This window comes from Salmo salar, chromosome 03 (genome assembly GCF_965601325.2).
Source record: "Salmo salar chromosome 03, fSalSal1, whole genome shotgun sequence".
In the NCBI taxonomy this organism is placed as follows: Eukaryota; Metazoa; Chordata; class Actinopteri; order Salmoniformes; family Salmonidae; genus Salmo; species Salmo salar.
In genome coordinates this window covers 73,375,804-73,387,187 of record NC_138293.1, presented here as the reverse complement: position 1 = coordinate 73,387,187, position 11,384 = coordinate 73,375,804, and the positions used below count along the sequence as shown (strand labels likewise).

At 40.9% G+C, this 11,384-nt stretch overlaps 1 protein-coding gene across 1 annotated transcript; it reads left to right on the top strand.

Moving 5' to 3' along the window:
* The first annotated feature begins 285 nt into the window (after nucleotides 1–285).
* Nucleotides 286–11,122, top strand: LOC106601487 (phosphoinositide-interacting protein). The gene is made up of 3 exons (XM_014193711.3): nucleotides 286–725; nucleotides 1,337–3,826; nucleotides 4,230–11,122. The coding sequence occupies exon 2, from the start codon at nucleotides 1,362–1,364 to the stop codon at nucleotides 1,764–1,766; it is 405 nt and encodes a 134-aa protein (XP_014049186.1). The 5' UTR covers nucleotides 286–725; nucleotides 1,337–1,361; the 3' UTR covers nucleotides 1,767–3,826; nucleotides 4,230–11,122.
* The last annotated feature ends 262 nt before the right edge of the window (nucleotides 11,123–11,384 follow it).

Sequence of the window (11,384 nt, the reverse complement as noted above, 5' to 3'; positions counted from 1 at the left end):
GTGTGTTGAGTCTACACACTGACTACTTCCTAGTGACCTCTTGCCAGGCCCCCCCTGCCAATGAGGTTTCTAATTTTCCTGGTTACATATAATAAAATGTGAAATACTAGATGATTTCCATACAGAGGCATTGAGAAGTCACAGTCGTGGGTGATGTCAGCCATTTCCAGTGCCCTGCCCTGCTTTCCCCTCTCATCTCTAATAGTCTTCCTGTACATTGATTTCTTCTCTCTCTCGCTCTCTCTTCTGGTCAGTTATAAAGGCTTTCAGACATTCAGATCAACAAACACTACCCTGTGGATCTGGGGAAGAGGTTTCTCTAACCACGACATGCATCTTCACATGAATTCTGAAGGCGCAACTCAATACTTGGGAGACTGGATGAAAGCTCTCTAGGGACAGCAAGGCAAGCCCCTAGCCCAGGCAGGAAGCATCATCAGTACTAATTTAATACCAGCCATGGCAGATGCTGTGAGGGCTAGCATGAATAGGAGTCAGAAGGGTCTGTTGAGGGGGTGGAGAGACCATAAGGGGGGGTTGTTTTCTGGAGGTTATCTGCAGTGCATCAGCTGGCCACACTGGGCTTGCGGTCCACAAACATCCACACCCAAAGCTTTTTATTCATTTTTTTTTCTCTGTCTTTTGGAATGGTCTCTAAGATCACTGAGATACTGTTACCACCGCAGGGATAACATCAAAGCAGCAAGTTACTCAGCATCTCAAAGGTAGGTCGTTATCTGATCTCTTTAGATTTTGGCCTTGAGTTGTATTTTCTCAAGACTTGCCAAGAGCAAATACATTCTAAAAGTTGGTAATATGCTCTGTGTTCGATTTATGGCTTGGAAAGTAAGACGGAAACTTGAATTTGCAATCTGTTGTATAGTATTATATCGACCCTTTATCATGACATTGAAGTATTAAGTGAAAGTGATATGATACACTGATGTGTATCACTGAGGTGATACGATATCGGCTTCATGTTGTACTCACAGAGGAGAGATCCAAGATAAAATAGGGTGCGTCCAAGAAGCACAAGAGGCAATTTCCTCTTAATGGATGCATTCTAACGCACTAGTGCCGTTCACATTTTTATTCCATTTTTTTACATTCATTTTATTTGAAAATACAAGGAATGTAATGTGAAATGCAAACTTCGAAAATATGACACCGGTATACATTTTATTGTTTAGAGTAGAATCTATTCCAACCTGGACCCCTTATCCTTTAGGTAATAATTACTTCCACTCTAAATTCCAGCATCAGGTGAAAATAGACAGAAAGAGAGAGGGATGTATGGGTCATTGTTGAACCTTCACCTTCTTCCACTGACTCCCAGGTGAGGAGGGGTAAGGCTAAAGGCTATGCCTGGACTACCAGAGAACATCCCCCTTGGGGAGTGCACCCTACACTCCCAGTCCCAGGAGCAGCTCACTCCCCAGACAGAAAGCACCGTGTTCAGCCTGTCACGCAGCGAGTCCCTCTGGACCAACGAGTCGGCCCGCAGCACATGTGAGATCTACTGGTTCCCATTCCACCTAATGTCCACCGGGGGCAGCATCTTTGCCTGCGGCTTCATCCTGAGTGGCCTGTATTTTGCTGGCTATTGCAGGAAGGCCACCAACATCCTGGGCCCGGCCCTGGTATCCATTGGCCTGATGGTGCTGGTGGTGGGCGTGGTGCTGATCCCCATCACCAAGGAGAACAGGAAGCAGCCCACCATGAAGAAGCCCTTCAGTTACTACAGGCAACCAGTCTTTAAATTATGAGGTGGGCACGGGCGGGGTATCCCTGTCTTGTATGCTGTGATCCTGGAGAGTCCTCAGGCTCAGTCTGGTTATCAGACCATTTCGTTTCCCAAAAGCACAATGGAGGATTCGATACTTCCCTGCTGAGCATGGCTACACGTTCACATGATGAATGTTTGCTCTAAAGACAATGAACTTATAGGGGGACAGGAATCGTTCAATTTTCTTCCACCACTACGGATGTATACAGTATTTTAATATCTGCATGACAAAGTATACATTATAACCAAGTTACACGTGGTTCTTTGGCATTTGAAAGTACTAGAAAATGACCATGCTGCCAAATACCACAATTCTAAATGTAGTCCACTGCTTTTATGCATAATTATTAGAATGAGTGACAAGCATATTGAGAAGAAAGATGTGTGCATGTACATTGATGAGAGCAGGATTGAGTATTGACAGCATGTTTTTGTGGTAGGCTACTGATTCATGAATAATTAAATAAATAACATAAGTGCTTATTTCGGGCGGCAGGTAGCCTATTGGTTAGAGTGTTGGACTAGTAACCGAAAGGTTGCAAGATTGAATCCCATGAGCTGACAAGGTAACAATCTGTTGTTCTGCCCCTGAACAAGGTAGTTAACCCACTGTTCCTAGACCATCATTGAAAATAAGAATTTGTTCTTAAGTGACTTGCCTAGTTAAATAAAAGTTAAATAAATAAATAACATTTGGTGATGGATGCATTTTCTTTTCAGTTGCAGGCTATATTCATCACATCCACAGCTATTATAGACTTCCAGTGATGTGTGTTAGATGTCAACTTTGTGATGGGCAGTGTGACACTTGTGACTGGCCCAACAAATGGAAAGTTTTTAGTGCCAAGGGAAAGTGAAGAACATCACTTTTCATAGCATTTGAATGTCCTTCTCGTGACTGGACTGAAACTTTGATTTCATACAACTTCAATTTTAGAGTGACTATAAAATACTATTAGAATAATTCTGTTTCTGTTCAGAATGCCGTATGTGACTGACTAGGTTTGTCTAAATGTGGCAAATTATATCAACGTGGTCGATTTTGTTGATGTATAGGGTAGGCCGACTATTATTTCCACGACATTCCCTTATGTATTTTCACTTGTAGGTGAATACTCATTTGACTGGCAAATTACATTACGTCGAAAGAACTGAGTTGACCTGCACACAAGCTGCATCATTTGCATCAAGCAACAACACCATATGCGAGACAACCACTTCTGGTGAATAGGCTACTGTAAAATAAGTGCGCCACAAGAAAGTATAGCTCGTTTTGTTTGTCTATTTTATGTGTTTGTTAATCAATGAAATTATAGTCTATCGTGACAAAGGACTTTTTTAAAAGAAGAAGAAAATAAATGGTGTACTGTCTACCTTTCGCTCTGAACACGTCACGTTGGGGCGGCTCTCACAGCAGGTGTGCTCTCTGGGTGCGAGAAGAATAGAACCAACAGAATAGACGCACCTTCCGTTATTTTCAGGGTGTATCGACACAATGATGGACCTTAGATGCATAGGCGGGTGTGTGCCGTTATTTTGTCTGGCTATTGGTTTTGATGTTATTGGTTTCATTATCCTATTCATTGGAATTTTTGCCAATTTGCGTATCGATGGCAGGTTTTATGGTGATTTCTTGATTTACAGTGGTTCAATTATAATTTTCATAAGTTTGGCTTGGTGGATTATGTGGTACGTGGGAAATATACAGGTCTCAGAAGACAGCTTTGGAACAAGCTTAATGAAAAAGAAACGGAGTTTTGTACAGTTGGCCAGAAAGTTGTCAGAGAGGCTTTCCAAAAAATGCAAACCTGAACATGTAACCACAAAGTATGCCGAGGAAAACAAGGTTAAAGCTGTGACGCCTTCACCTGTTCACGTCGCCTCTCGAATAACGTGGGGGAAATCTTTCGGTTATCAGAATGGCGGCTATGACTCCAGCTTGGACTCCTTTTCGATGGAGAAGGAGAAACAGACACCAGATATACAGAACGTGGATGTGCAGACCCTCGCTAGGGGTAATGTTGAAAGGCTGTTCTGATTGTACGTTTTGGGATAAGATGTAGGCTTCTAATAAATTGTGCATAATTTCAGGAAAATAAACTATATTTAATTTTCACTAATGAAAAAGAAGTCCTCTGTGATATACACACTAACCTCATTCAGCTATTTTGCTCTAAGAACATTATAAAACCGGTAGGCCTAGGTAACAAATATTAGCTTCACCACAGGTAACTCATATTAGGGCAAGGGTTCCCAGACTCGGTCCTGGGGCGACCCGGGTGCAGTTTTGCAGGACCGAGTTTGGGAAACCCTGAATTAGGGGACTGTATTGCCTAATTGTAAAATGTAAAGTAAAATGATAATCTGGAAAATGTATAAATCTGTATTCGGGAAGAAACGTTTTCAGTCTATTGATTTGGTATTTTCTCATTTGAATTTCAAGGTTCTCTGTAGCACTTTCTGATCCCAAGACTACCTTCAACACTGTACACTTCACGGAATGGGACTACAGACAATTCAGGACATTAATCAGTGCTGGCCTGGACATCAGTTCTTGACAACAAAGACTCATCATTATGGGGTGAAATGAGCCATAGTCCTAGGGATATAGGCCTACTGTAGATATTGCTCTGAATGCATATTATATTGTTTTAGTTTTTTATTTATATATCAATTATTAATATAATCGCCATGTGATGCTATGTGAACTTTTTATGTTCTAGGATCAATATTATGTGGAAAGGCTATATTTTGTCATATAAACATATCGACATGTTAAGGTCCATCGTAGCCATTTTCTAGAATAGTCTCAGACGGAAATCCTAGAGGCCCCTGTCTGAACGGCAGGTAATTGAACACAGACTCTCTCCAAGCCAGACCCAGAAATGCAATCACCTGCATTTACAATTGTTGACACTACATAAAAACAGTAGTCAGGCAGGTTTGTCTGTGCCACAACAATTGCATTGCCAAAGCAGGCCGTAAACCCTCAACAAAACGTTGTGTGGCCTGGGGCACTGAGCTTGGTTTCACCTGCATGTTGACATTACATGGACATTTGGGCTATACTCTTTTAACTGTTCAATGAGTAGGCCGATTTTGTTTTTATTCATGTGCACAAACTTATAAAATGTATATTCCACCAGACTGCATTTTTTTTATGTTGTGATTTCTTTTATATTTTATTTCTTAATATTCTTTAGATTTCAGTTGCCTTACCAACATACAGGTTTTGTCTAACATGACTGATAATGAGCGTGTGCATATCAAGTCATTGTACTCAGGGCGTTGCCTGTCTGTACGCTAATGTTACCTAATCCTGGCCTGTTGACTCTGTTTTGCGGTCCTCAGTTGAATAGGTATTGCACAGAGGTAAACCAAACTCCCACGACTGTCTGACTGGTCAAACAAGGTACTTAAAGGGAGAGGTTTTTCACTGCAGTTCCTCTTTCGGTCATGATGTAAGAAGCATGAAATAGTAAATAATTGTGGAATGCGTCCAGTAGGCCTACTGCAGGCTAAATATAAACTGCTGATAGAATCACTGAAATATATCTTCCCAACATACAGTATCTTTTCCCACACTGTTCATAATTTTAGATGTTATACATATATGCTGATGTCATATTTTTCATATTTACATTTTTATTTATTTTTTTTTATTTTTTTTACATTTTAGTCATTTAGCAGACGCTCTTATCCAGAGCGACTTACAAATTGGTGCATTCACCTATAATATCCAGTGGAACAACCACTTTACAATAGTGCATCTAAATCTTATCAAATGCATTATTATTTTATACACAGACGCATGGTGCATTAGATTTGTATTTATTTAAAATATACATCCAATGATCTTGATAAGCATCCAAAATAAAAATAGTTATCTAATGAGATGATCCATTTCAAGCACTGTAATTACATTGCTGCAAGTCAGGGATTGCTAAGGAATGAGGTTGGACCATTTGGTTTTTATGTTTTAATGGATCATTCAGAGTAGTACAACCTGTTGATGTGGTTGGATACCAGTTTTGCTGCTGTTTCCTACTTGGAAGAATTTGAAGGCGTGCTGAAAATCAGAAGAATGCGACTTACGTTTTAAAAAGGTTGTGGCTGGAAAGGCTTCTCCTCATTCTTGTAAAGTCCTCAGCCGACAGGAACCCAGACAGCGTCCATGTCCCTGCTATGGATACCTCTTCTATGGGTCGCTGTGTTTTCTTTCTCATCCTGGCTTTGGTCTTTGACGTTGTCGGTCTGATCCTATTTTTCCTGGGGATCTTTGCTCCTCTGAGTTTCTGGGACTTCTTTGTGCTGTCGGGGCCCCTGCTCATCTTCCTCAGCCTGGTCTTCTGGATATTCTGGTACCTGGGGAGTCTCACAGTGCCTTACGAAGAGCTCAAGTTGCCAAAGTGACACCCAAACATGGTCAAAGGTGACCAATGGCTGGTCCCCCTGGACTGACAGCTTGACCCTCACAACTTTAAGGAGTTGACAGAATTCTGGATTCTGGGTGTTTGACCATGTTTCTCATTGGACTGTGAACCAGAGGCCCTTGTTTTCTTTAAAAAAGGTTTGAGCTTTAGTTCAAGTGGTGTGTGTCTGTTTCTGATGATGATGAATAATGATGAAGACATGGCTGTTGTTTCAAAAAATATATATACTTTCCTCTGTTCAGGAACCTGTTGGACCCTGGAACAACTCCAGTTGTAAGTGAAGAATGGCATATGCACCTTATTCTACCTATGATGTAGAATGACAAGATGTCATGTACAGACAGCCAGGATTTCATCTGTGCTGGGTTGAAGTGGGACATGAACTCTAAAGCACTTGGGTCCATCCTTAAAGACTGCATCAGCACATGTTTAACTCCTTTTATAGTATGTGTAAAATAATAAATATTTGTTCAAATAAATGTTCATCTTATATCCTCAAAAATAATATCAGAAAGAGAAGCTTCAAAATGTGACAGACTCAACATTTTGAATGACTCATTGACGCATGAAGTGCTTCGAGAGACTAGTCAAGGATCATATCACCTCCACCTTACCGGCCACCCTAGACCCACTTCAGTTTGCATACCGCCCCAACATGTCCACAGACGACGCAATCGTCATCACACTGCCCTATCCCATCTGGACAAAAGGAATACCTATGTAAGAATGCTGTTCATCGACTATAGCTTAGCATTCAACACCATAGTACCCTCCAAGCTCATCATCAAGCTGGAGGCCCTGGGTCTCAACCCCGCCCTGTGCAATTGGGTCCTGGACTTTCTGATGGCCGCCCCCAGGTGGTGAAGGTAGGAAACAACATCTCCACTTTGCTGACCCTCAACACTGGGGCCCCACAAGGGTGGGTGCTCAGCCCCCTCCTGTACTTCCTGTTCACCCATGACTGCGTGGCCATGCAGGGCACTCGGAGTGTGGTGTCAGGAAAACAACCTCTCACTCAACGTCAATAAAACAAAGGAGATGATCGTGGACTTCAGGAAACAGCATCGAAGGGACAGCAGCAGAGAAGGTGGAAAGTTTTAAGTTCCTCAGCATACACATCACAGACAAACTGAAATGGTCCACTCACACAGACAGTGTGGTGAAGAAGGCGCAACAGTACTTCTTCAACCTCAGGAGGCTGAAGAAATTTGGCTTGTCACCAAATACCTGACAAACTTTTACAGATGCACAATCGAGAGCATCTTGTCGGGCTGTATCACAGCCTGGTACGGCAACTGCACCGCCATAAACCGCAAGGCTCTCCAGAGGGTGGTGTGGTCTGCACAACGCATCACCGGGGGTAAACTACCTGCCCTCCAGGACACCTACAGAACCCAATGTCACAGGAAGGCCAAAAAGATCATCAAGGACATCAACCACCCGAGCCACTGCCTGTTCACCCCGCTATCATCCAGAATGCGAGGTCAGTACAGGTGCATCAAAGCTGGGACCGAGAGACTGAAAAACAGCTTCTATCTCAAGGCCGTCAGACTGCTAAACAGCAATCATTAACTCAGAGAGGCTGCGGCCTACATTGAGACTCACTCACTGGCCACTTTAATAAATGAATCACTAGTCACTTTATACAATGCACTCGAAATAATGCCACTTTATTAATGTTTACATATCTTACATTACTCATATCACATGTATATACTGTATTTTATACCATCTATTGCACCTTGCCTATGCCGCTCAGCCATCGCTCATCAATATACTTACGTGTACATATTCTCATTCACCCCTTTAGATTTGTGTGTATTAGGTAGTTGTTGGAGAATTGTTAGATTACTTGTTAGATATTACTGCAATGTCGGAACTAGAAGAACAAGCATTTCGCTACACTCACATTAACATCTGCTAACCATGTGTATGTGACAAATAACATTTGATTTGATTTTTATTTGATTTATTTGAAGAAGATGAGTGCTAAATGTACACCCTCCTACATATTTATTCATTGAAGTGAAAACTTTTAGTTTGGCTTTATACTACAGCTTTTTGGATCAAATGTTTTATATGAGGCGACAGTTTAGAATGTCATCTTTTATTTGAGGATATTTTCATACATTAGTAAATGAAAGCACTTTATGTATCTAGTTACCCATTTGAAGGTTTCATAACTATTTGGACAAATCCACATTAATGTAAAAGTGTTTAAAAAACATATTATATTCTTATTTACAATAAAAGTGACTCCAAAATGACACAATACAGTACATTACTTACCATTCATTTCTATTGGGCACAACATTATCTGAAACACATCCAAAACAACCTGCATTTGGATCCAACAAGTTCGCAGAGTCACAAGCTTAATGTAGTCATTGTGTGCTAGGAATATGGGACCAAATACTAAAGTTTTGACTAAATGTAAAACACTATAAGTCAGGGGTAGACAACTAGATTCAGCCGCGGGACAATTTTTGTCGTTCGGGGGGGCCGAAACATAAATATAATAATTAGTAAAATTCAAATTGATTACAAGGAAGCCCAAAAAGAGAATGTATTTTCAAATACAATCATTTCATACCTTGGTTATATTGAGACATGATCACATATGTCTCTCTTTATTTGAGGGAATAATTGGAAACAGGTTTCCTAGTTTAAACAGATTTCCAACTAAAAACTTTGGGGGGCAAAATAAATCACTTGTGGGCCGGTTTTGGCCCGGGGTCGGCCTGTTGCCGACCCCTGCTATACATTAATTTGTCCAAGTACTAATGACAACTCCTAATGGGGGGACTAGACACATAGTGTTTTCATTTCTAATCGGTAAAACAGATATGTATGAAGATACCCTAAAATAAAAGGTAACATTTTCTGTCGCCTCATATAAAACATTTTATCTCTAATCCAAAATATTGGAGTATAGAATCAAATTAAAAGTTTTAGCTTCACTGTCTAAATAAATACATACGGGAGTGTATTAGTAGTGAGGCTGCCTGAAACTAGTCTAACTAGTAATGTAGGTTCTGCTTTAGGATGTGACAGTAGATCCACCCAACCAAGAGACCAACAAAAAGAGTAAACTCCAGCAATGACTAAGGATTTCTAAAAGGACGGCGACAGAGAAATCTAGCTGAATAAAGCAGGGAGACTGCAGAATCGTTTGACGGACATATCAACCGTAGTGGGCACTGTTTTTAGTGACATAAAATCATATTTGTGTGACATGACAGAGAACACAAAATAGTGTTATAGTCAAACTTATTACCTCAAAATTATACTGAACAAAAATATAAACACAACATGGAACATTTCAACGATTTCACTGAGTCACAGTTCATATAAGGCAATCAGTAGATTTAAATAAATTCATCTGGCCCTAATCTATGAATTTCATATGACTGGGCAGGGGTGCAGTCATGGGTGGGCCTGGGAGGGCATAGGCCCACCCACTGGGGAGCCAGATCCACTCCCTGGGGAGCCAGGCCAAGCCAATCAGAATGAGTTTTATTACAGACAGAAATACTCCTCAGTTTCATCAACTGTCCGGGTGGCTGGTCTCAGACAATCCCACAGGTGAAGAAGCTGGATATGGAGGTCCTGGGCTGGAGTGATTACATGTGGTTGTGAGGCCGGTTGGACGTTCTGTCAAATTCGAAAAAACGACTTTGTAGGCGGCTTATGGTAGAGAATTGAACATAAAATTATCTGGGAATAGCTCTGGTGGACATTCTTGCAGTCAGCATGCCAATTGCACGCTCCCTCAAAACTTTATACATCTTTGACCTAATGATCATGCTGTTTAATCAGCTTCTTGATATGCCACACCTGTCAGGTGGATGGATTATCTTGGCAAAGGAGGAATGCTCACTAATAGGGATATAAACACATTTGTGCACAGAATTTGAGAGAAATAAGCTTTTGTGCATATGGAACATTTCTGGGATCTTTTATTTCAGCTCATGAAACATGGAAGGTACATCTTGCGTTTATATTTTTGTTCAGTATAGTAGCATCTATTGTAAGTACAGAATATTGCGCAATAGACGGTATACAAACATTCAGAATATTGATTCAGTCAAACTCAAACAAGTAACAATTACATGTGTGCTTGTGTTAGTTGTTGTATGTGTGTATACAATGTGTGTTCCCTTTATTCACTCTGAGTTGAAGTTTGACTAAGGAGAGGACGTTTTCATTATGCCTATCCTCAGCCTCTCGCCCCCTGGGATTCCCCTTGCCCTATAATCAGCACTCTGGGCAGCATTAGCTCCCTATGATGCCCTCATGGAGAGTGTTATTAATGAGTCCATTTGGCTGTGGCCCCGGCCAGAGGAAATGGAGGAGAGACATTAGAGCAGCTTCTCCCCAGGAGCAGTGGTATGGAAACCACGCTGCTCAGAGCCTCGCGGGACCCTGGATTTCCTGCTAATGCTCGATTTTAGGTTGTCATGGTGGCGTGAGTCATAAACATCAGTAGCACATTATCACTTCACACTCCAGTGGCAGAATATTATAAGGCCTTGACATGTTGGAGAGGTGAGGCAAGAGTTATGTTGCCTGTTTTACACAATGTTTACAATTATGGGCTTGTACATCAACCTACCACAAATATATACTCTAGCATATTCTCACACAGGTGAGCCAGTCTTTTCATACACCTGCGTATCACTCTTTGGTATACAAGCAGTTTGTATACAAATAAGTACAAGCTGTTACATATGAACCATAACAAAACAGAATAATCCTTTCACAAATATTTGCTCTTGTACCCTGAAATATCAAATCATTTCGATTGTATGATTGCCAAATCTATTGAAAGGGTTACTGCTTACTGTATGTTGCCAGCATATAAGAGATTCGTATAGGAAAAATAAACATGTGTTGCAATGATCCACATTGTTCATATGGTTCATATGGCTTCTGACTCGAACACAAACAGTTAAAATGGAGAGTGCACGTCACATTCTATGGCCTGCTAAAACAAACTGGTTTTAGCGAAACACTAGCTGATGCAATACTGTCGTGTTTTTCATGTTACAAAACCAGTAACATATGTCTTCAAAGCATTTCATGTCCATAAATAATGTTATGAAATGACTGAACATGATTTATCAAATCAGTTATTATGCCAGGATATGTATTATTCCTGTAAA